Source organism: Macaca fascicularis, chromosome 6, assembly GCF_037993035.2.
Source record: "Macaca fascicularis isolate 582-1 chromosome 6, T2T-MFA8v1.1".
Classification (NCBI taxonomy): Eukaryota; Metazoa; Chordata; class Mammalia; order Primates; family Cercopithecidae; genus Macaca; species Macaca fascicularis.
Genome location: NC_088380.1, coordinates 177,702,348 through 177,728,970, shown reverse-complemented (window position 1 = coordinate 177,728,970; position 26,623 = coordinate 177,702,348). Strand labels below are relative to the sequence as shown.

Sequence of the window (26,623 nt, the reverse complement as noted above, 5' to 3'; positions counted from 1 at the left end):
TGAAGACAGAGTCCAGAAATAGAACTACATGTATGTGGTATATTAATTTCTGACAAAAGCATAAAAACAATTCAATGAAGAAAGGATAGTTTGCTACACAAACGATGTTGAAATAACTGGTCAGCTATATGCCAAAAAAAAAAAAAAAAGAAAAGAACTAGCCTTATATCAGCTAATACACAAAAATTAGCCTGAAAGAGATCACAGACTAAAATGTAAATTCTAAGAGAAAATAAAAGAAAATCTCTGTGACACTGGGTTAGTTTCCATAGGTATAACAACTAAAACATAACACTTCAAAGAAAAAATAAAGCACTGGACTTTGTCAAAACTTAAAAATTCTGCTCTTCTAAAGACTCTGTTAAGAAAACGAAAAGGGAGAGGGCTTCCAAGATGGCCAAATAGGAACAGCTCCGGTCTGCAGCTCCCAGCGAGACTGATGCAGAAGATGGGGGATTTCTGCATTTCCAACTGAGGTACCTGGTTCATCTCACTGGGACTGGCTGGACAGTGGGTGCAGCCCACGGAGGGCGAGCTGAAGCAGGGCAGGGCGTCACCTCACCCAGGAAGCGCAAGGGGTAGGGGGATTTCCCTTTCCTAGCAAAGGGAAGCTGTGACAGACTGTATCTGCAGAAACAGTACACTTCTGACCAAATGCTGTGCTTTTCTCACTGTCTTAGCAATCCGCAGACCAGGGGATATCCTCCCATGCCTGGCTAGGCGGGTCCCACGTGCACGGAGCCTTGCTCACTGCTAGTGCGACAGTCTGAGATCGAATTGTGACACTGCAGCTTGATGGGGGGAGGGGCATTCGCCATTGCTGAGGCTTGAGTAGCTCACAAGTGTAAACAAAGCATAGACTGGGCGAAGCCCATTGCAACTCAGCAAGGCTTACTGCCTCTATAGATTTCACCTCTGGGGCAGGGCATTGCAGAACAAAAGGCAGCAGATAGCTTCTGCAGACTTTAACGTCTCTGTCTGACAGCTCTGAAGAGAGCAGTGGTTCTCTCAGCACAGCGTTCGAGCTTTGAGAACGAACCCACTGCCTCCTTAAGCAGGTCCCTGACTCCCGTGTAGCCTGACTGAGAAACACCTCCCAGTAGGGGCCGACAGACACCTCAAACAGGCAGGTGACCCTCTAGGACAAAGCTTCTACAGGAAGGATCAGGCAGCAATATTTGCTGTTCTGCAGCCTCCACTGGTGATGCCCAGGCAAACAGGGTCTGGAGTGGAACTCCAGCAAACTCCAACAGACCTGCAGCTGAGGGGTCTGTTAGAAGGAAAACTAACAAACAGAGAGGAATAGCATCAACATCAACAAAAAGGACATCCATACAGAAACCCCATCTGTAGGTCACCAACATCAAAGACCAAAGGTAGATAAAACCACAAAGATGGGGCGAAACCAGAGCAGAAAAGCTGAAAATTCCAAAAAACAGAGTGCTTCTTCTCCTCCAAAGGATTGCAGCTCCTCACAAGCAAGGGAACAAAAGTGGACGGAGACTGAGTTTGACATGTTGACAGAAGCAGGTTTCAGAAGGTCAGTAATAACCAACTTCTCGAGCTAAAGGAGCATGTTCTAAACCAATGCAAGGAAGCTATGAACCTTGATAAAACATTCCATGCTCATGAATAGGAAGAATCAATATTGTGAAAATGGCCATAACACCCAAAGTAATTTATAGATTCAATGCTATCCCCATCAAGCTACCACTGACTTTCTTCACAAAATTGGAAAAAACTACTTTAAAGTTCATATGGAACCAAAAAAGAGCCCGCATAGCCAAGACAATCCTAAGCAAAAAGAACAAAGCTGGAGGCATCATGCTACCTGACTTCAAACTATACTACAAGGCTACAGTAACCAAAACAGCATGGTACTGGTACCAAAACAGAGATATAGACCAATGGAACAGAACAGAGGCCTCAGAAATAACACTACACATCTACAACCACCTGATCTTTGACAAACCTGACAAAAACAAGCAATGAGGAAAGGATTCCCTATTTAATAAATGGTGCTGGGAAAACTGGCTAGTCATACATAGAAAGCTAAAACTGGATCCCTCCTTACACCTTATACAAAAATTAACTCAAGATGCATTAAAGACTTAAATGTAAGACCTAAAACAATAAAAACCCTAGAAGAAAACCTAGGCAATACCACTCAGGACATAGGCATGGGCAAAGACTTCATGATTAAAATACCAAAAGTAATGGCAACAAAAGCCAAAATAGACAAATGGAATCTAATTAAACTAAAGAGCTTCGGCACAGCAAAATAAACTATCATCAGAGTGAACGGGCAACCTACAGAATGGGAGAAAATCTTTGCAATCTACCCATCTGACAAAGGGCTAATATCCAGAATCTACAAAGAACCCAAACAAATTTACAAGAAAAAAACAAACAACCCCATCAAAAAGTGGGCAAAGGATATGAACAGACACTTCTCAAAAGAAGACATTTATGCAGCCAACAGACATAAGAAAAAATGCTCATCATCACTGGTCATCAGAGAAATGCAAATCAAAACCACAATGAGATAACATCTCATGCCAGTTAGAATGGTGATCATTAAAAAGTCAGGAAACAACAGATGCTGGAGAGGATGTGGAGAAATAGGATCACTTTTACACTGCTTGTGGGAGTGTAAATTACTTCAACCATTGTGGAAGACAGTGTGGCAAGACATTGTGCACATGTACCCTAGAACTTAAAAGTGTAATAATAATAAAAAAAAGAAAATGAAAAGGTAAACAACAGAGAAAATATTTGCAAACACATAACAGAAAGACTTGTGAAGAAAATATACGGAGTGCTCAAATCTTAATATAAGAAAATATACAACCTAATTAAAAAATGGGAAAAGGGTTTGACTAGCACATTACCAATGAATACATATAGATGGTAAATAAGTGCATGAAAATATGCTCAATATTATTAGTCATTAAGGGAAAACCACAATAAGGTACCACTACACATCCATCAGAATAAGTACAATTTTTTCAAACTAACAATATCAACTGCTAGTGAGAACACAGAACAACTGAGTCTTTCATACATTGCGAGCAGGAATGCAAAATAGTACAGCCACTTTGGAAAATAGTTTGGCAGCTTCTTATGAAGTAAAATACATGCTTAACATGCATCCCAGGAATCCCACACGTAGGTATTTACCCAGGAGAAACAAAAACTTATGTTCGTACAAAATCTGTGCAGGAGTATTTACACAGTTTTATTTACAACTGCCAAAAACATAAACAACTCAAATGTCCAGCAACAGGTGAATTGGTAAACAAACTGATATATCCACAAAATGGAATACTGCTCAGCAATGAAAGGAATGCACTAACACAACACACAGGAATCTCAAATGCATTATGCTAAGTGGAAAAAAATCAGACTAAAAAGCTGCATACTGTATAATTTCATTTATAAAACATTCTGGAAAAGGTAAAAAAAAAAAAATCACAGGGACACAAAACAGATCAGTAACTGCCAGAGATGAGGGTGAGGAGAGGGGCTGACTGAAAAGGGAGCCAAAATAACTTTCTGGGTTGATGGAACTATTCTATATCTTGATTGTGATGGTAGTTATACAACTGTGTGCACTTGTCAGAAATCATACAACTGTACACTAAAAAGGGTGAATTTTAAATTTATACCTTTATCTTAAAAAATTCCAAGTATCTAAAGGAAATACAACAAAAACATTTAGTTTTTGAATACCTCACAACTATGGCAACAGATTCCAACCGAGAAGTGATAAAGGCCTTCGTGATTTCTGGTGCATAAGTGTCTAATAGATGGGGTTCAGTTGATTTCACAAAAGGAACAGATGCTACCATCCTTTGCCACAGAGTTAATAAATAATGAACACTGTTAGGAGCAACTTCCCAATGCTACAAAGAAATAAAGCAGAAGTTATTTAAAATATTACATCTTCCTACAACAAGAATTACAGAACAAAGTTACTAAACATACATTTTTAAATTAACTTTTATTCTTATGATATAACTAATGAACACTTAATATAGCAAATTTGTAAATGCAAAACAGTATAAAGAAACCAACAACTCTATTATTTTACCACCCGGAGTAACATTAAAATATGACTCTACTTCCCTCTAATCATTCCATGAATATTTTTCAGAGTTGGTATCATGTGAAAAATATGATTTCATAACCTCTCCCTTAAACTTATAAAAAAAACTTTTCTATAGTATAATCTGCAAAAATTTTATTTCTTCACATAGATTTTATTATAGTTTCTCAAGCCATTCTTCAATTATTAGATATTTAAGTAGCTTCTCAATTTTTATTATATACATTGCAATGAACTTTTTTTTTTTTTTTTTTTTTTTTTTGAGACGGAGTCTCGCTCTGCCGCCCAGGCTGGAGTGCAGTGGCCGGATCTCAGCTCACTGCAAGCTCCGCCTCCCGGGTTTACGCCATTCTCCTGCCTCAGCCTCCCGAGTAGCTGGGACTATATACATTGCAATGAACTTTTTTACCTAAAACTCTGCAATTAACATTTCCAGCAAAGTAATCAAATTCATAGATGCTTTTAAAATACCCCCACCAACCCTTACCAGGAAGTTTTTTAAAACTGGCTACAGTTTAATATAATTACATATTTTTACCTACCTGTAGGCTAGTAATGGTAAAATTAGCAATCAATCTAATAACTTCAGGATATTCCTTCACCATAACTAATTCTCCCAGCTGATAATTTGTCTTTAAGCGAGCCAAAAATCGACAAAATTCATGATAATTACCTGGATCAGACAAACCCTAAATTATGAGACAAAAAGAAAGCCTTAAAAACAAGCCAACCTACTGACAATAAAATCAGTAAAACCCCAAAGCATCTTAAGTCTCCCAATTCTCATGGGTACTTACTTAAAATACTCTGTGTCAACCGGATAGTTAATAATGTAAAAAAAACAGAGGAATCTGCTAGGTTTAGTTTTGTCATCAATGATTAATAATAAAGAATCCAAAGTAGAGGTCTTGGAAGAAGATCTGCATCACAATGACTAAATTATAATTTTTGAGAAGCTATTATAGTACACAAAAGCGTGTATGTGTGTGTGTGTGTGTGTGTACTGTGGTTTAAACAGAAGTCAACAAAGGACCTGGAAAATATTTACGATTAAAAGTAAACTCTAGGAAAGAACAATACTCACCAGACTTAAATGGTGTATACTAGCACACAAATAACAGAAATTTTCTGAATTAAACTAATATTTATTGAGTATCTACAGGCACTGTACCCTCAAGCAACTCTGTGTCTCTCCACGTCTCTAGTCATTCAAACAAATTACTGCAATGTTAGGAACAACACTGAACAAATAACTAAAGTTGAGGAGGATAGATTAAAAAAAAAGAACAAAAAAAGTCCTGCCCAGTTGTCTGTAAGCTACTTGAAAAGAGTTTTAGTATGCACTGCAGCTGGCATGAAACAGAATTCATATCTTTGTAAAACTGAAAGTCTCTAAGCAATTTCATTCATACGAGCTCCATGAAATATACAGAAAATAGAATCTAATTATTAAGGACAAATAACCAAAAAAATTTTGTAATCATGGATCTTTAAAACATGTCTGTGATTCTAAAACAACCTAATATTCATACCAACTTTTACAGCCATGAAACATCAACATAAGGATGTTGGAAAATCATTTAAGATAAATTATCAGGTATTAGCATATTATCTTCCACCTATCGGTTGATGATAGTGAGTTAAATTAAAAACTTTAAAGTATATTGGTAAAATCCTCTTTATCGGCTAGACAGAAAATTTCACAACTATCCTAACATTGAAAAGATAAAATAAATGCATAACCCATAAAGTACTTCTGAGATATGCAAAAACAACTGCTTTTTGTAGAACATTCTTATTGAACAAAGATATTACATATCACCCCCCAAAATTAATAACCAAGAGAATTAGATAAACCTCCTTAAATCATTTAATCTTTAAAAATCTGTATTTTACAGATATTTTAAACCAAAAACAAAATAAAAAGTAAAACAAAATATTTTATCTAAGCATCCAAAATCATTCAATAGCAGCTTTGCAATTCTCTGAAATGAATATTGGCAATGAAGCTCTAAAGTTAATGCAGAAAAGATTATAAAATCTACAAACTCTTACTTGTCCACAAGAGGGCAAGAAAACATTATTTCATAATTTAAGGCCACTTGCTCCAATATTAACATTCACATTTATATTATGTCTTATAGTTCAGAAGGTGGACATACTGAATTAATCACTTCAGTAGTTTAAGAAGTGCAAACAAAGAAATGTAATAGAATAGTAAAAGACAGAAGCATTGTAAGATATATAATCTCTAGTCATATTTGCCTAAGAGAAAAAAATAGGAGAAACACAGAAGTCAGCCATGGAAACAACCATTTTTAAAAACTACCCATCTCTACTACAAATGAGATCTAAGAGCTGAGCATGGTGGCTCATGCCTGTAATCCCAGCACTTTGGGAGGCCAAGGCAGGTGGATCACTAGAGGTCAGGAGTTCGAGACCAGCCTGGCCAACATGTTGAAACTCTGTCTCTAATAAAAATACAACAATTAGCAGGGGTGGTGGTGCACGCCTGTAATCCCAGCTACTCAAGAGGCTGAGGCAGGAGAATCACTCGAATCCAGGAGGCAGAGGTTGCAGTGAGCCAAGATCGCGCCACTGCATTCCAGCCTGGGCAACAGAGCAAGACTTCATCTCAAAAAAAAAAAAAAAAAAAGAGCTCTAAGGAAGATAAATATGATACTAAATATTTTCTTCCAGAATCATAATAAATTCATGATGAGTTTATTATGTGCCTTTAGCTGAAAAACTGTATCTGTATATGCTAAGTATTAAATTACTTCATAAATACCTGAGGGTTTTCAAGTATCCTTTTTACTCCCTTAATTAAATTACCAAGGTACTTGGCACGTTCAGGACTGTTAAATAAGGACCTTCTCGTCGAAGCAAACTGAACTAAACATGAAAGTGCCTAAAAAATACCAAAAAAATTTCATTTCAATTTTCAAAGTAACTGTGGCCACATGTAAGGAATACTAGTCTTTACATTTAAAATGAATTTAATCTTAATGCATTATAGAATATAATGCATTATAATGCAATATAAAAAGCATTATAGAACATAAAAATAATAAAAGCTAAATATCATCAACCACTTCCACCACCCACAATCCTTCTACCCCATCATTAAAATTCCTATTTGTATGTGTTTCCCTCCAATGTTCTTTCATTAACAAAATCTGCCAGTTCAAGGCCTGGACATGCTATACATTTAATAGGCTCTCAATTGCTTATGATGCCCAGTTCCATTTTCTAATGAATCAGGTTTTCTACCAAAAACAAAACATGGTTTTGTGGTACAGGCATGTTTGGAAAACAGTGCACATTATGTACTGTGGTATCCAGTGGGAGGGGGTGGGGGAACCTGTAATTTAATCCAGCATATTCCAAATTTAGTTGGTCAAGGAATATTTTACACCATCCATTAGCATCTTAAAAAACAGTCTGAAAATGGTGCTGGAAAAGGTAGGTACTTTATGGTAAGAAAGGAGACAAAAATCAAATGATGCCGTTTTTAGATGTGCTCCAGTTTGCCACAGCCCCTACCGTTAGAACTTAAAACCCAAATTAAAAACAAAAACAAAAAACTCCTTAGAAAACTCAGAAGTATAAGCACGGGAACCACTGGTGTATTAAAAACACCTGGGGCTTGGGGGCAAAAAAGACCTGTGTTTGAATCTCAATGCCAATACCTTCTTTGTTGCCCTGGGGGAAGTCACTTAGTCAATCTGGGTCTGTTTTCTGTTTTTCTGGGTCTACATAGTGGGGATTTTATTATTTATCTTTCAGGGCCACTTTGAGGATTAAGTGAGATGAGTATCACACAATAAATAGGACATGTCCAATAAATGTTCGTTACTATCTCTCAAAGCAGATGTTTTCTACTTTATTTTTTAAGCACTGGTACCTTTTTTGTTTTATCCCAAAACATAATTACATGAAACCATGGTTTTTAAACAACTAAAAGCAAGACTGTTGTAACTGAAAGACAGAAGGCTGTGGCCCCAACTGGAAACATGAGGTACCCTAAGAAACCCAGTTTAAAAAGCACTACCTTAAACTCTAGATTCAAGAGAAGACATGTTTTTTTTTTAAAGGACATTTCTATGAATGCTTTCCTCCCTTTTAGGCAACAAGATACCTAAACATATATATCACTGATATATACTTTAAATCTGGAATATGTTTTTTCAGAAAATGGCAATATAAGAACTCCCCAGCTTTACTTCTGCAAGTTTAAACATTAAACTTACAATTTTTTAATAACCTTGACATATTTGCTTTAGGCTCCGCAAAGATGGAGCTCAGAGTCTCAAAGTTCTATGTAACTATGGAGTATCAAGAACTTTTTAAGCATGCAATAGAATTTACACTGATTCAAAAAACAAATAAATAACTGGCTTGATGCACACAATTCAAGTGAGTAGATTCCCTTCCTTTCTTATTCGGAGATCTGAAGGGTGCAGCCTTCTGTCAAACCTAAGACATGGACCAGGCAAGGTTGAGGAAGAGTTAAAGAGCAGTAGAAGGGAAAGTTCTTGTGTGGTGGTCAGCTGCTGGACTTAGGCCCTGTGGGAACTGAGTAGGAAAAAAATATATATTTAGAGATTGGGAGGTTGTCCTGGTGCTGGGCAAGAGCTAAATTAACAGTTACTGGTTCTAGGCTCACCCATGAAATAAATTTATGTAATGTTGACACAACAAAAATATGACAAATAGTTTAAGCAGTATACATCCCAGAAAATATAAGAACTTATTGTGAAATGTAAACTCAATTGAATATATAGACAGAATTTTTGAAGTAAATATATACCACTCCTTATTTAAATTAGATAAAAATCACAGGTATTTTTTAATGAAGTAATGAATGACTTTTACTTACTAACTGAGACAGTAGTGGTGGAAGTGAATGATACAAATTGAAGAAAAGATCCAGTGTTTCTGGTTCCAGGAAAACTGGGGAAAAAAAATATTTTCTAACACCATTACTTTCAATTCAGAGATCTTAACAAAGTAAGACAATATCACACAAACTGAGAAATCCAAGCCCTCTGCATGTGGCCATTCCTTCCAGTTAGGCCTATTTTTAATTCCTAGCTATTTTCCTTTGAAAGCTGAAATAATACAGAGAGAAATTAACTAGTGAGGCTCTTCCTCATTTCTATGTAGCACTACAGTTTGAACTGGAAGAATCTTCTATTTTCATTTGTAATAAAGTAATATAAACATTGAGAATTCAAACAGTATCAAAAAGTAAACAGTACTAAAAAGCTTATAATAAAAAAAAAACTGTACCCTATTCCATTCCAACTGCTTTTCAACTCTTTTGCTATAGTTACATTCACAATAGTCTATATTATTTCTTCATTTGATTGTTTTACTTTAGATATTTCTTCATTTGATTGTTTTACTTTAGACATCAACTGTAACGCTTTAGCTGTCTAATCACTAATGCCACATCCCTACTACTCTCTCCACAATCAATCCTCTCAAAAACCCATCCACTATCATCACAATTTGTGATTAAATCAATTCTATGTGTTTACATGTATTATGACTATGTAAATAATATTAACGGCTGAGCTGTAATTACATCACATTTCTAATACTCACTGGACTTAATCATGGCATCTTTTCTGTGCTTAGTTGTGTATCTGTCACTAATTCTCTCCAAATGCTCTGACGGATTGGCACAATGTTCTTCATGACATGTTCCACAACATCAATAGCATCAAATAACCCATCATTTGCATTCACCCACCCCTACCTCCCAGAGCCTTCAACGTGAACTGGTTGTTCCTTAACTTTATTGTACAACTGTAGCCTTTTTATGTCTTTCACTGTCATCTTGTGTTCAAGTGCCCATTTCCCAAATTCCATTATCTTCCACTTTCTTTGTTTGTACATCAAGTAGCTTCCTGAGAGCAAGTACATAAGGGATAAATTTTGGAAGGACTTGAATATCTGAAAATGTCTTTATTCTATCTTAGATTTGATAAGTTTGGTCTAGTTTGGAAACAATTTTCCCTCAGAAGCCTGAAGATACTACTCTGTTGTCTTCTAGCTTTCAGTGCTGCTGTTGAGAAGTCTAATACCTTCTTGACCCCAATCCTTTGTAGGAGGAGACTTAGACTTACTTTTTTCTTTCTGGTAAGTTTTAGAATTTTTTCTTTATCCTTACTATTCTAAAATGTCATGATTATAAAACTTAGTGAATATCTTTTTTCATTCATTATGCTGGGAACTTGGTGGGATCTTTCCATTCAAAAAATGCACACGCTTCAGCGCTGAGAACATTTTGGGTTACTGTCTGTTGGCAAATTTCCTTCTTTCTCCATCCTCTCTCTCTGGAACTCCTAACCACCACACCTCCTTAATTTCATCTTCTAGTTTTCTTATGTTTTTCCTATCAAATATCTCCTCGCTTTTTTGTTCTACATTCTAGATTGTGTTAACTTTGTCTTACAACTTTTCTACTGGATGTTTTATTTTGGCAACTGTCCTGTAAATTTGGAACATTCTCTGAACAATATCCTGTCCTTGTTTCAGGGATGCATTATCTTATCATCTCTCTGGGCATATTCATTATATCTTTCTGAAGTTTATTTCTACTTTTCACCTTGTCTCTGTTGCTACTAACTACCCTCCATTTTAAAATTAAACTTTTTGAGATAACTATAGATTCATATGCAGTTGCAAAAAATAATACAGTAAGACACCGTGAACTCCTACCCATTTTCCTACAATGGTAATTTCTTGCAAAGCTACAGTATAATATCTCAACCAAGAAACTCACATTGATACAATCCACAATCTTATTCAGATTTCCCAGTTTTACATCTACTTGTGTGTGTGTAGATCTGTGTGTTTAGTCGGTGAAATTTTTATTACATGTATTGGTTCATGTTTCCATCATCATAGTCAAGATACAGAAAACAAAGTCCCCTTTTGTTGTTGTAGTCTCTGATCTCCATATTAGAAGTTTTTCACAAAATTAATACTGTTCCTCTATTATATCTGATATCCATGATTATGAGGCCTCTCCCATTTTATTTCTTGAGAAAAAAAAAAACTCTGGTCTTGGAAAGTAAAGTAGAACAGGTAGAGAAAAGGGAGGAAAAGGCAGTCACCTAGCTGCACAGGTGGTAGAGAAGATCCTGGAAAATTTAACTGTTCTGAGTATAGACTTTTTATCAAACCCCATCAGCCCCGTTTCCCAATTCTGAGTTCAGAGGTACCTTAGGTGCCACCATTTTTCTGGAACGTGGGAGAACAAATTAGCTTCCTTTTTCTTGGTATCCCTTTCTATAAGCAAGTTGCAACTCTGCTCTTCTAGGTCACTTAATCTAATTCATTCTCTTTATAACACTGAAAAAAATGTTGACATCTCTTGACAACTCTTCATACTAAACTTTTTTCTTTCTCATGACGACTCTTCATATTAAACTTTTTTCTTACTTGATCTCCAAGTTGTTGAAATCTGCACTGTGCAAAGATCATTTGCAGAATCATCTATTGAACTGCCAATGAAGTCAAAGTAAAGGCAGTTAAGGACCAGTTTCAAGATCTTCATTACCAGATTTTGCTAACATTGATCCTGAAGGTTTAAAGGTTTGGCCGACACCTGAAAATGATCATAAACAGAGTGGAATCCTGTCCATTTAGCTCTAGTGCGGTCCTTGTTTTTCTTTTTTCCAAAATCAAAATATGGAGGTTACTATAATACAAATTAGAGAAAACATTTCAATATTAGCCATCAGCAGCTACTTCAGGTTACAAATTCATTTGAGCTCTTTTTTTAATTCCTAGCAAAAAGATAACCATACACAGGGAAACTATATTGCTTAATACTGTGCCTTTATGTTGATGACCCTTCACACCAAACTTTTTTCTTACTTGTTCTCCAAGTTGTTGGAATCTGCACTGTGCAAAGATCATCTGCAGATTCATCTGCTGAACTGCCAATGAAGTCAAAGTTAAGGCAGTTAAGGACCAGTTTCAAGACCTGCATTACCAGATTTTGCTGACATTGATCCTGAAGATTTAAAGGTTTGGCCAACACCTGAAAAAAGTATAAAATCAAAACACTGTGAAATATATCAATAAATTTACACTTCATGAATTAAAATAATTTTTCAATGTCAAATGAAAACTAGTAAAAGAGTTTACAAAGTTATACTGTTCCATATATGAGGAAGTAATGTTACTTTCTTCAAGAAAAACTGGGTTAACTTCATGCATAAAACAATCACATTCATCTAATAAAGGCAATCAGAACTCTGAATGTTGGAGGAAACTCACAAAGCTTCTGGAGAACAATCCTATTTCCAAAATAATGCCCATTCTCATACAAACCGAAAACAATTATACCTTTTAGAGATATATTGTGAAATATTTATAGAGGAAATTATATGAAATTTGGGATTCTGCTTGAAAAATAAAGAAGTGGGTAGGTAGAAATAGAGGGCAAACAAGATTGGCCATGAGTTGCTACTGTTTAACTGGCTGATAGCTTAACTGGTTATTCTATCTACTTTTGTGTATGTTAAAATTTTCTATGCTAAAAGGAAAATTTTAAGATAATAGAAGATCCTTGGGTCTGACATAGTGTGGCAGTTGTCATGTTACTATACCAAAGAATTGAAATAATTGGAAACTAGTGCTTATTGGAGCATACTTGCAGAAATGCTATATTATACCAATTATCAGGCTTGAACAGCATGATGGAGTCCCTATATCACACAAGAGAAGACAGAATCATTATGAATCATGCTATCACTAATATTCAATAGGGCACTAAGTAGCAAATGGGGAAATACTATTTCCCAAAGAAGTTGTTAAAGTCAATGATCTTGGCTAAACTATGAATAAATTTTGATAGTTGATGAATCAGGAAAATATTGTCATTTCATTTTTCATCTGTATCCTTGCAAAATATAAGCAAGCAGATAAAGAAACTAATACTCAATTCGCTTCCGTAATTAAAGAATCTACACTGGGAAGGCAATGAAACTGCTACCTAAAGATAAGTTATTAGATTCCCTTTAGGTTTCACCTTCTCATATGCCCAGTGAGTAAAAGTGAATTTTTTGGAACTGCTTACAGATTTATGCAAATTTACTATACTTAAGTCTGTCCACAATAATTCTTTAGAAGGCAGAATTGGGGGGAAAATCCAACTGAAATTATTTTGAAACTCTTAAAATTTCCCAAATATTCTAACTAGGAAGTTGAATTTGAATTATTAAATAACTTACCTCTTTTAAAAGAGAGCATGCTAGCACTAAAATGTCTTTGAGAGAAGTATCACGAAATGAGGTAGCTACTTTCCTGTGTTTTGCTGAAGGTCTAGAATAATCAACCTAAAAAGATAAAGATGAAATTAGTTTAACCAGACCTATGAAAAAGCAAAGCAAAATTTATTAAAAAAAAAAAAAAAAGGAAATAAACTTGAGTAGAACCCAAGTTTCTAGACTGTTTTAATTTAATGTTCTTCCTACAACCCAATTCTAAAAACCAAAGTGAATCACACTTTCAGAGGCAGTATACAGATTACAAAATAAAAATAGATACTAAGACTATTAACTCCTGAACCATGTACCATATTTTACACCATGCAGTAACAACTTCCCTGTTCCTCACATTCCACCTGTAAAATGAGAAATCTCCAAGACATTCTCCAAATTCTAACTTTGTCTATGAATAAGCAAACTGAATTAGCCACAGAAAAATTCTAGTTGAAAGTGATATTCCTATATATACCATATATGTCATTGGTTCATATATCTTTGATACTATGAAAACAAGGCAGAAATTATAAATAATCAGAAATCTGATTTATTATATAAGGAATAGTATATTCCCTCTGAATACTTTATTAGCTAATGACAAATAATTTTTAAGAATAAACTAAGACTAGCTATTAGGCCTCTAACCTAAGATGTAGTATATTCAAAATTATACTATTAATACCATTAATATTTCCATTTATCAATAGGAAACAGGCAAAGCTGAAGTCTGACACTCATACTAACATTAACACTATGGTCTACAGTTGCGATAGCATTACTATTTATTTTTATTGCTATGTGGAAGAAGAAAACAAACCATTTTCCTTGCTAGTGTTTATAGATCGGAAAGAAGCAACGGACTCAAAATTGATTATGTGATACCTCCTAAGCTCCAACATATAATTTAGATTATACTCAATTGCCATATTTCCTTATAAAAGATGAAACATAACAGAAGGCCAAATGATTACACAAAGTAGTTATGGAACCTATACCCAATGTGTAAGATTTAAATTAGCATTTTCAGTGTTCCTAATTTTTTTTTTCAACTTTCATTTTAGCTTGTGGGGGTACATGTGTAGGTTTGCTGCCTGGGTACACTGCATGTTGCTGAGGTTTGGGGTATGAATGATCCTGTCACCCAAAAGTTAGTTTTTCAACCTTTACTCCTTTCTATCTCTCCCCTGTCTAGTAGTCCCCAGTTTCTACTGTTGCCATCTTTATGTCCACGAGTATCTAGTGTTTAGCTCCCACTGGTAAGTAAGAACACGTGGTATTTGGTTTCCTGCTCCTGCATTAATTTGCTTAGGATAAGGGCCTCCAGCTGCATCCATGTTGCTGCAAAGGACGTGATTTCATTATTTGTTATGGCTGCATAACATTCCATGGTATACGTGTCTTTTCTTTATCCAATCCACCGTCAGTGGATACTAAGGTTGATTCCATGTCTTTGCTGTTCTGGATAGTACTGCAATGAACATGGAAGTGCATGTTTCTTTTTGACAGATTTGGGTTTGGGGGGATATATACTCAGTAATAGGATTGCTGGGTTGAATAGTAGTTCTATTTTAAGTTCTTTGAGAAATCTCCGAACTACTTTCCACAGTGGCTGAACTAATTTACATTCCCACCAACATAAGAGTTTCCTTTTCTCCACAGCCTTGCTAGCATCTGTGGCTTTTTGACTATTTAATAATGGCCATTCTGACTGGTGTGAGATGGTATTTCATTGTGGTTTTGATTTGCATTTCTATGATGATTAGTAACGTGGAACATTTCTTCATGTTTTTTGGCCACTTGCCTTCTTTTGAGAAGTGTCTGTTCACGTTTTCTGCCTATTTTTAATGCCTCTCTTGATTAATTTAAATGAAGTCTCAAAGTCTGTCTCTCCTACAACACTTTCCCCAATATATAAAAATATTTTTCCTTAATACAAATTAAAAGCAAAGAGCATTATAATTGCAATTTATAAAGTATTCTTCACATATTATTTCGCTTATTCTTTCAAACTAATCTGTGAGACACATTTTATCTTTTTAAAACACGAGTTTTGAAATAAAGGATGATTTTAAAAGATGAGAAATTCAAGTTTACAGGCACACTATCTTAGACTAACTTCTCACTCTTATCACATCCATAATATGGAAAGAAACTTAGGTGTACTGAGCACTTTCTACACACTAAGTCCTGTGCAAGTTAATATAATCTTAGTAAGATCCATGTAAGTAGTTGTCATTCTCACTTTACAGGTAAATATGTAAGTTTTAAAGAAGCTAAGAAGTTTGTAAAAGGTAAAAATAGAGCAAAAATACCACTCCACGTCTTATCCCAGAGTTATATTAAAGGACTGCATGCTTATTTCACTTGGGTTACTCATTTAGATATCCAATCTTTTGAGAAGAAGGATTGCACATCCATTTTCTATTGCATATATATGCCTCTACCTCGGAGGCACGGGATGTTTTACTTCTTAATGACTAGATAGCGAATATACTCCAGGAACAGAAACTCTAGCTTCTAAAACAGCAGGATATCTTATATAAGCCTCCTAACTTTTAGGAAAACTCAAGCATAGATCCTATTCTTAAAAGACACATCCTGTTATGGATACTACATGAATTTATCTGGCTCATATCTGATAACCAGAATATTTAATTATCCTCATGCATTATAGATCTCCCTACTTCCTGGTTCAGAAAGGCTTAATAAATGCTAGCTGAAATTGTAAATGTCATAAAATTAGGCTGAATGAAATGTCTCCACAGAAGCCATATATATTTTTCACCATATAAAGCCAAAATCACACTTCAGACCTTAAAGCTTTTCTTAAAAGATGCCTGGTTCAATGCAAGAAAAGCTTGGACTATCTTGTGCCAGAAGGTAAGAAAGAACCCAAAGAATGGTGAGGAAATGTCAATGGACACAAAGATCAGCTTGAAAAAGGTCCTATTGGTCAAATCTTGGAAAATCTGGGCAACAAAACAAATAATGTTAGCAATGAATTATAACCTATTAAATAAAATGAAACAAGGAATCCATACTAATACAAATTAACAAATCAGTAAGTTGAAAGTCTGATAAGGAACAAAATATTTTCAGAGACTTCAGTACCTTTTCATAAAATATGTATTAATTACAACAGGGAAAAGAATAAGTCTACAATGGGGGAGCCCAGAGGAGTTCATCTTAATTAAGAGATCAAAGTGAACATCATCAGTAATGTGACAAATCATCACGTGCTTCCTGATAGGAGGCAATGAGATGGCCACAGTATCATTTCTGTGACATTCCTGACAAATTCACATAAGCCGAATCTAATAATGTGGAAACAGACAATCCCAAATTGAGGGACGTTTTACAAAACAACTGGCATATAATCTTCATAAATGTCAAGGCCATGAAAATGAAAAAGATTGAGAAATTCTTCTCTAGTTTGAAGGAGACTAATAAAACAGAAGAACTAAATGTGATACACAATCCTAAACTGGTTCTTTTGCTAGAAAGAGTGTTTTGAGGATAACCGGTGAAACTTGAATGGGGTATGAGGATTAGATAGTGGGAATAATTCCAGTGTTCATTTTCTGATTTTAACATTGTATTGTGGTTATGCAGAAGAATGTCCTTGTGTGTAGGAAATACACTAAATTCCCTGGTGGTGGAGAACCATGTCAGCAACTTAGTGTCAAATAGTTGAGAAAAAACTTCTCTGGACTATACTTACAACTTTTCTGCAAGTTTGCTAGTTTAAAAAAAGAAGCTAACCTATTGCTCTCTAAACTACACATTTACCAGAACTTCACATTAACTAGTCTTATTTCAGTGATACTCTAAACACAGCAAACTCTCATTTTCAGAGCAGACTATTTTCCTATTATGCTGAGAAGCAGGAAATGAATCAAACTGCTAGTTTCAAAATTAGCAAAAAGTTGTAAAATGAAGATGACAAGTACATGAGATTATCATACTATTCACTTTTATGAAAATATTTAAATGTAGTTTTTTTGGAAGGAAGCTACAGTTCTTCAGACATATTTAGAGTTCAATAAGATTATCCCTGTCATAACATCCCTGCCAACACAGTATTATTAATAGATATCTATGTACACACAAACACACAGCACATACTCTGGGGTGGAGGAGTCAGGAAGGTGACAGCCATGATAAGTTAAGAGATCACTTTAAATTTTAGAAATCCATCCTATAAATCTAAAAATATTTTCTAATTTCTGATTGAACACAAGTAGAAAATGGTTCTTTTGTATTTTTTTATGCACATGGCTATATTGTTACTCCAAAGGGAGCTGGCAAGTGATCCTGGGTATGCAAACTCTTCTACATATATACATCTATATGTGTGCATGGACATGCATGCACACACGCAAACACGTACCACTGAAGATGACAGTTTTTAAACACTACTTTCCTCTTTATTATAAAATTATTCCACATAGAACGCAACTTCTGCTTTCATTCTGTTTAGAACCATGTTATGTGCAAACGAACAGGCGATAACATGTTCAGATCATAAAAGCACTGTTGGGGAGAAGCACAGCTTCTGAAAACTCCCCCTGTACAGGGTAAAAATCCAAGCTAGGAGCCATAAAGTGAAAAAAGGCCTGTTTTGTTTTTTAATATAAACATTTATTATTATAAAATCAACTGGTTTGATAAGTAATTATTTAAAAAATGTAATACCAATACATGTTAAGTATACAAATTAGAATTCTTTTGAACAAACAAGTTCTTATCTAAAGAAGAAACAAAACCTCCTTAATAGTTGGAATAAAATCTATCCCTGAATAGTTAGTGGATGTTACACAGAAATATTTATATTATATTCCTCTACTCCCAGTACCTATTTTTACAGAATCAGGAGAATTTAAATAGAATATCAAAATATAAATGATAAATAAATATCTGTACAATATTTTTATCGAAGACACGACTATCAGTGCATAAATGCCTAAATAAGAGGTTACAAATATGACATAATACGGAAGAACTCCATTCTCTCAATTTTAGAAAGGGGGACTTTTCTGAGGACAAATGTCTGAAGTTCAGGTACTACGATTTCACTAATTTCACACATTGGTATTATCAACAAATTGTGATTAAACAGAAATCACTCTTTTAGACAAAAATATTTCCTAACATTAAAAACAAACTGGACTTTCTGAATCTCAAAGAAATGCTGAAACAGAAAGGTGAGATAAAAACAATGTGAAATTAAGAAAGCATTTTGGAGAGTTTCTTTTTTACACGGCTATGCTTAGGCTCAGTAAATCTTGTACAGGTTATGTTTTTTGTGGCGTCCACTCATACAGCTGTGGCCACTCCCATATGAGAGCTGATAAAAATAACACAGCTTCTGTGAAATAGTTTTCTTCCATCCCTTCAACTTGTAGACAGCGATGAAGGTGAGCGTTTTTCTTGCAGAGCCTCATGAATCTCTCTTTCAGTTCCATGAATGTCGGCTTCACACGTGTGTTATTTGCTAAAGCTAATAATGAATAAAAATGGCCCATAGGAGGGACAGGCTGGTCTTCTAGCCTTCTTGATTCCAGAAGACAAATTGTAGAGATGATTTTAATCTTTCAATATTTCTGCGAAGATGTAAAATCTGTACATTTCCTCTAACCATGAGCACGCAGGTGAGGTAAAGACTATGTTTGGGGTCTGCCTGAAGCAGCTGGTGATCTTTACTAAAGGCATCTGAAAACATCTGATCCAATCTTTTAGTAGGAATGCTAACATCGACCAGCGTACATAGAGGTGTTAGGCTTGATACAAGATAATGAAGCTAAGGAAAAGGAACTAAATTCATGCTGATTTCATTACAGTCCTTATTAAGGGACCCTTCAAATCTTGCAGAGCTTGTTAGGTTGAGCAAATTTGCCACAATGTTGTTGACTGCAACAAAGGGCTTATTATGCCGCTCTTTAGAGCCACAGCACTTGAAGTGCATCTACAGTTGTACCCAACTTTCCAGAATTCACTACAAGGTCAATTTTGCTAATGATGTCAAATAAAGACTGTCAATGAGCAACACACAGTCTGCACGCTCATTAAGTTCCTTCATCGCCAAGATGCCCTTATGAGGTAAAGTTATGACATCCTCCTCACCGGAAGGATAAATGGAGGTCATAAATCTACAAACTTCTAGGAATTTATCTTCAAGCATCTTTAAAAGAAATGTGCCAAGTGGCACCTGGAACAGTAGCAAAATAGAAGCATTCACTCCCCTGGAGAAGGAGCTGAAGCCAGGGAGAAAAGTGGTCTAGAGCACAGGATTCCACCTCCACGGAGCTCAGCAAGCTAAGATGAACTGGCTTGAAATTCTTGCTGCCAGCACAGCAGTCTGAAGTCAACCTGGGATGCTCCAGCTTGGTGGGGGTGAGGGGCATCCACTATTACTGAGGCTTGAGTAGGCGGTTTTGCCCTCACAGTATAAACAAAGCCACTAGGAAGTTCAAAATGGGCAGAGCCCACCGCAGTAGCCAGACTGCTTCTGCAGATTCCTCCTCTCTGGGAAGGGCATTTCTGAAAGAAAGGCAGCAGCCCCAGTCAGGGGCTTACAGATAAAACTCCCATCTCCCTGGAACAGAGCACCTGGGGGAAGGGGCAGCTGTGGGTACAGCTTCAGCAGAGGTAAATGTTCCCCTTGCCAGCTCTGAAGAGAGAAGGGGCTCTCCCAAGCTCTGCTAAGGGACAGACCCCCATGCCTCCCGACTGGGAGACATCTCCCAGCAGGGATCAACAGACACCTCACACAGGAGAGCACCGGCTGGCATCTGGTGGGGGCCCCTCTGGAACAAAGCTTCCAAAGGAAGAAACAGACAGCAATCTTTGCTGTTCTGCAGCCTCCACTGGTGACAGCCTCCGCTGGTGATACCCAGGCAAACAGTGTCTGGAGTGGACCTCCAGCAAACTCCAGCAGACCTGCAGCAGAGGGGCCTGACTGTTAGATGGAAAACTAACAAACAGAAAGCAATAGCATCAGCATCAACGAAAAGGATGTCCACACAAAAACCCCATCCGAAGGTCACCAACGTCAAAGACCAAAAGTAAATTAATCCACGAAGATGAGGAAAAACCAGTGCAAAAAGGCTGAAAATTCCAAAAACTGGAACATCTGTTCTCCTCCAAAGGATCACAACTCCTCGCCAGCAAGGGAACAAAACAGGACGGACAATGAGTTTGACGAAGTGACAGAAGGAGGCTTCAGAAGATGGGTAATAACAAACTCCTCTGAGCTAAAGGAGCAAGTTCTAACCCAATGCAAGGAAGCTAAGAACCTTGAAATAAGGTTAGAGGAATTGCTAACTGGAATAACCAGTTTAGAGAACATAAATGACCTGATGGAGCTGAAAAACACAGCACAAGAATTTTGTGAAGCATACACAAGTATCAATAGCCGAATTGACCAAGCGGAAAAAAGGAGATCAGAGATTGAAGAACAACTTAATGAAATAAAGTGTGAAGACAAGATTAGAGAAAAAGAAATGAAAAGGAATCAACAAATCCTCCAAGAAATATGGGACTATGTGAAAAGACCAAACCTACATTTGATTGGTGTACCTGAAAGTGACAGGGAGAATGTAACCAAGTTGGAAAACACTCTTCAGGGTATTATCCAGGAGAACTTCCCCAAATTAGCAAGACAGGCCAACGTTCAAATTGAGGAAATACGGAGAATACCACAAAGACACTCCTAGGGAAGCGCAACCCCAATACACATAACCGTCAGATTCACCAAGGTTGAAATGAAGGAAAAAATATTAAGGGCAGACAGAGAGAAAGGTTGGGTTACCCACAAAGGGAAGCCCATCAGACTAACAGCAGATCTCTTGGCAGAAACCCTACAAGCCAGAAGAAAGTGGAGGCCAATATTCAACATTCTTAAAGAAAAGAATTTTCAACCCAGAATTTCATATCCAGCCAAACTAAGCTTCATAAGCAAAGGAGAAATAAAATCCTTTACAGAGTTTTGTCACCACCAGGCCTGCCTTAACAGAGCTCCTGAAGGAAGCACTAAATATGGGAGGGAAAAACTGGTACCAGCCACTGCAAAAACATACCAAATTGTAAAGACCATCAACACTATGAAGAAACTGCATCAACTAACAGGCAAAATAACCAGCTAGACTCATAATGACAGGATCAAACTCACATACAACAATACTAACCTTAAATGTAAATGGGCTAAATGCCCCAATTAAAAGACACAGACTGACAAATTGAAGAGTCAAGACCCATCAGTACACTGTATTCAGGAGATCCATCTCATGTGCCTTTGCACGTAGCCTACACACATAGGCTCAAAATAAAGGGGTGGAGGAAGATTAACAAAGCAAATGGAAAGCAAAAAAAAGCAGGGGTTGCAATCCTAGTCTCCGATAAAACAGAATTTAAACCAACAAAGATCAAAGGAGACAAAGAAAGGCATTATATAATGTTAAAAGGATCAACGAAACAAGAGTTAACTATCCTAAATATATATGCATCCAATACAGGAGCACCCAGATTCATAAAGCAAGTCCTTAGAGACCTACAAAGAGACTCAGACTCCCACATAATAGTGGGAGACGTTAACACCCCACTGTCAATATTAGAGAGACCAACAAGAAAGAAAATTAACAAGGATATTCAGGACTTGAACTCAGCTCTGGACCAAGTGGACCCAATAGACATCTACAGAACTCTGCACCTCAAATTAACAGAATATACATTCTTCTCACTGCCACATCATACTTATTCTAAAATTGACCACATAATTGGAAGTAAAGCAATCCTCAGCAAATGCAAAGAACCAAAATCATAACAGTCTCTCAGACCACAGTGTAATCAAATTAAAACTCAGGATTAAGAAACTTACTCAAAACTGCACAACTACATGGAAACTGAACAACCTGCTCCTGAATGACTACTGGGGTAAATAACAAAACTAAGGCAGAAATAAATAAGTTATTTATATCCAATGAGAACAAAGACACAATGTATCAGAATCTCTGGGACACAGCTAAAGCAGTGTTTAGAAGGAAATTTATAGCACTAAATGCCCACAACCAGAAAGCTGGAAAGACATCAAATGGACACCCTAACATCACAATTAAAAGATGTAGAAAAGCTGGAGCAAAAAAATTCAAAAGCTAGCAGAAGACAAGAAATAACTAAGATCAGAGCAGAACTGAAGGAGACAGAGACACAAAAAACCCTTCAAAAAATCAATGAATCCAGGAGCTGGTTCTTTGAAAAGATTAACAGAATAGATAGACCACTAGTCAGACTAACAAAAAATTAAAAAAAAGAGAGAGAGAAAAATCAGACACAATAAAAAACGATAAAGGGGAGATCACCACTGATCCCACAGAAACACAAACTACCATCAGAGAATACTATAAACACCTCTACGCAAATAAACTAGAAAATCTAGAAGAAACGGATAAATTCCTGGACACATAGACTTCCCAAGGCTAAATCAGGAAGAAGTTGAATCCCTGAATAGACCAATAACAGGCTCTGAAATTGAGGCAATAATTAATAGCTTACCAACCAAAAAAAGCCTGGGACCAGACAAATTCACAACCTAATTCTACCAGAGTTACAAACAGGAGCTGGTACCATTCCTTCTGAAACTATTTCAATCAATAGAAAAAGAAGGACTCCTCCCTAATTCATTTTATGAGGCCAGCATCATCCTGATACCAAATCCTGGCAGAGACACAACAAAAAAAGAAAATTTCAGGCCACTAAACCTGATGAACATCAACTCAAAAATCCTCAATAAAATACTGGCAAGCCAAATTCAGCAGCACATCAAAGAGCTTATCTACCACAATCAAGTGGGCTTTATCTCTGGGATGCAAAGCTGGTTCAACATATGCAAATCAATAAACATAATCCATCACATAAACAGAACCAATGACAAAAACCACATGATTTTCTCAATAGAGGCAGAAAAGGCCTTCAATAAAATTCAACAACACTTCATGCTAAACACTCTCAATATACTAGGTATTGATGGAACATATCTCAAAATAATAAGAGCTATTTATGACAGACCCATAGCCAATATCATACAGAATGGGTAAAAGCTGGAAGCATTCCCTTTGAAAACCGGCACAAGACAAAGATTCCCTCTCTCACCACTCCTATTCAACGTAGTATTGGAAGTTCTGGCCAGGGCAATCAGGTAAGAGAAAGAAAGAAAGGATATTCAAATAGGAAGATAGGAAGTCAAATTGTCTGTTTGCAGATGACATGATTGTATATTTATAAAACCCCATTGTCTCAGCCCCAAAACTCCTTAAGCTGATAAGCAACTTCAGCAAAATCTCAGGATACAAAATCAATGTGCAAAAATCACAAGCGCTCCCATACACCAATAACAGAGAGCCAAATCATGAGTGAACTCCCATTCACAACTGATACAAAGAGAATGAAATACCTAAGAATCCAACTTACAAGGGATGTGAAGGACCTCTTTAAGGAGAACTACAAACCACTGCTCAAGTAAATACAAACTTGAGAGGATACAAACAAATGCAAAAACAGTCCATGCTCATGGATAGGAAGAATCAATACTGTGAAAATGGCCATACTGCCCAAAGTAATTTATAGATTCAATGCTATCCCCATCAAGCTACCACTGACTTTCTTCAAAGAATTAGATAAAGCTATTTTAAATTTCATATGGAACCAAAAAAGAGCCCATATAGCCAAGACAATCCTAAGCAAAAAGAACAAAGCTGGAGAGGCATCACACTACCTGACTTCAAACTATACTACAAGGCTACAGTAACCAAAACAGCATGGTACTGGTACCAAAACACATATGTAGACTAATGGAACAGAACAGAGGCCTCAGAAATAATGCCCCACATCTGCAACCATCTGATTTTTGACAAACCTGACAAAAACAAGAAATGATTCCCTATTTAATAAATGGTATTGGGAAAACTGGCTAGCCATATACAGAAAACTGAAACTGGGCTCCTACCTGACACCTTACACAAAAATTAAATCAAGATGGATTAAAGACTTAAACATAAGACCTAATACCATAAAAACCCTAACCTAGGCAATACCCTTAAGGACATAGGCCTGGGCAAACACCTCATGACTAAAACACCAAAAGCAATGACAACAAAAGCCAAAATTGACAAATGGGATCTAATTAAACTAAAGCACTTCTGCACAGCAAAAGACACTATCATCAGAGTGAACAGGCAACCTACAGAATGGGAGAAAATGTTTACAATCTATCCATCTGACAAAGGGCTAATATCCAGAATCTACAAGGAACTTAAACAAATTTAAAACAACAACAACAAAAAAAAATCAAAAAGTGGGCAAAGGATATGAACAGACGTTTCTCAAAAGAAGACATTTATGTGGCCAACAACCATATGAAAAAAAGCTCAACGGTCATTAGAGAAATGCAAATCAAAACTACAATGAGACACCATCAAAGGAGACAAAGAAGGGCATTACATAATGTTAAAGGGATCAATGCAACAAGAAGAGCTAACTATCCTAAATATATATGCACCCAATACAGGAGCACCCAGATTCATAAAGCAAGATCTCATCTCACGCCAGCTAGATTTGCGATCATTAAAAAGTCATGAAACAATAGATGCTGGAGAGGATATGGAGAAACAGGAACACTTTTACATTGTTGATGGGAATGTAAATTAGTTCAACCATTGTGGAAGACAGTGTGGCAATTCCTCAAGGATCTAGAACCAGAAACACCATTTGACCCAGTAATCCCATTACTGGGTATACACCCAAAGGATTATAAATCATTCTACTATAAAGACACATGCACACGTATGTTTATTACAGCACTATTCACAATAGCAAAGATTTGGAACCAACCCAAATGTCCATCAATGATAGATTGGATAAAGAAAATGTGGCACATATACACCATGGAATACTATGCAGCCATAAAAAAGGATGAGTTCATATCCTTTGCAGCAACATGGATGAAGCTGGAAACCATCATTCTCAGCAAACTAACACAGGAACAGAAAACCGAACACCGCATGTTCTCGCTCATAAGTGAGAGTTGAACAATGAGAACATACGGACACAGGGAGGGAAACATCACACATTGGGGCCTATTGGGGGTTAGGGGGCTAGGGGAAGGATAGCATTAGGAAAAATAACTAATGTAGATGGCTGGTTGATGGGTGCAGCAAACCACCGTGGCACGTGTATACCTATGCAACAAACCGGCATATTCTGCACATGTATCCCAGAACTTAAAGTACAATAATAAAGAAAATATGGTTGTACATACACACAAATGCAATGGAATATTTAAAAAAATAATAAAAAAGAAGAAGAAATGTGCCAAGTCCAGATCCTGATTCTCCTCCCACGGAATGTATTATAAAGAAACACTGCAAGCAATCACAGTGCTCTGCCAACTTTCTGAGTTTCTCTAAAACCTGGTCTTGAAAAAGACTACCAAAAACTTTGTGATCCACAGCCCAATTATTTCCTGAGCCAGAAATATCAGTGATGAGTTGTTTGGTATCAAATACATCTCTCACTGGTCCCCGAAGAATTTCACTCACTATCCCTTCTTCCATGCCAATCAAGATGGCTGGTATCCACAGTTCTAAAGAAGCTGCTTATTGCCTCATAATAAATTCCTTTCTGGCTGACCGCAGCATGCTCCCTTAGCACCAGGTCCCAGAAGCAGCAGCTGATCTGGTTTTCGCATTGGCCAACCAATATGACCACCAACTGGGTTATGCTGGTGCACAGCCAGCTGGGGGCGCTTGTGAGCCACACCGGCCTCTGCATTCTGCCTGCAACCCAAAAGGCCTGTATTGTTCATTGTTGTTGTTGCTGTTGTTGTTTGAGACTGAGTCTTGCTCTGTCACCCAGGGTGGAGTGCAGTGGCATGATCTCAGCTCACTGCAACCTCCGCCTCCCGGGTTCAAGCAATTCTCCTGTCTCAGCCTCTCCAGTAGCTGAGATTACAGGCGCCCATCACCATGCCTGGCTAGTTTTTGCATTTTTAGTAGAGATGGAGTTTCTCCATGTTGGCCAGGCTGGTCTCGAACTCCTCACCTCAGATGATCCACCTGCCTCAGCCTCCCAAAGTGCTGGGATTATAGGCGTCAGCCACCGCGCCCAGCCAAAAAAAGGCCTGTTTTTTTTTATGAGTACTGCTGCATATCCACTGTTGAGAACCAATTCCTCA

At 36.8% G+C, this 26,623-nt stretch overlaps 1 protein-coding gene and 1 pseudogene across 11 annotated transcripts in view; both read right to left on the bottom strand.

Annotated features, from left to right (window-relative positions):
- The window catches only part of RANBP17 (RAN binding protein 17), a 436,622-nt gene that overhangs the window by 370,239 nt on the left and 39,760 nt on the right, over positions 1–26,623 (bottom strand). For 6 of the 11 annotated variants that reach the window (XR_012414614.1, XM_005558506.5, XM_045394506.3 and 3 more), the window contains exons 6-11: positions 13,366–13,470; positions 12,005–12,170; positions 8,991–9,064; positions 6,900–7,019; positions 4,651–4,797; positions 3,733–3,905 (exon numbers count right to left, since the gene is read on the bottom strand). Coding sequence is in view for 10 of the 11 variants with exons in the window: in XM_005558506.5 (XP_005558563.3) it covers positions 3,733–3,905; positions 4,651–4,797; positions 6,900–7,019; positions 8,991–9,064; positions 12,005–12,170; positions 13,366–13,470 (785 nt within the window). In the remaining variant the exon portion in view is untranslated. Of the gene's footprint in view, positions 1–3,732; positions 3,906–4,650; positions 4,798–6,899; positions 7,020–8,990; positions 9,065–11,346; positions 11,463–11,566; positions 11,820–12,004; positions 12,171–13,365; positions 13,471–26,623 lie in introns of those variants that run through there. The other 5 variants (XM_045394505.3, XM_073995207.1, XM_065547047.2 and 2 more) reach the window with 4 other exon arrangements.
- LOC102138774 (tubulin epsilon chain-like) lies at positions 18,574–26,163 on the bottom strand (annotated as a pseudogene).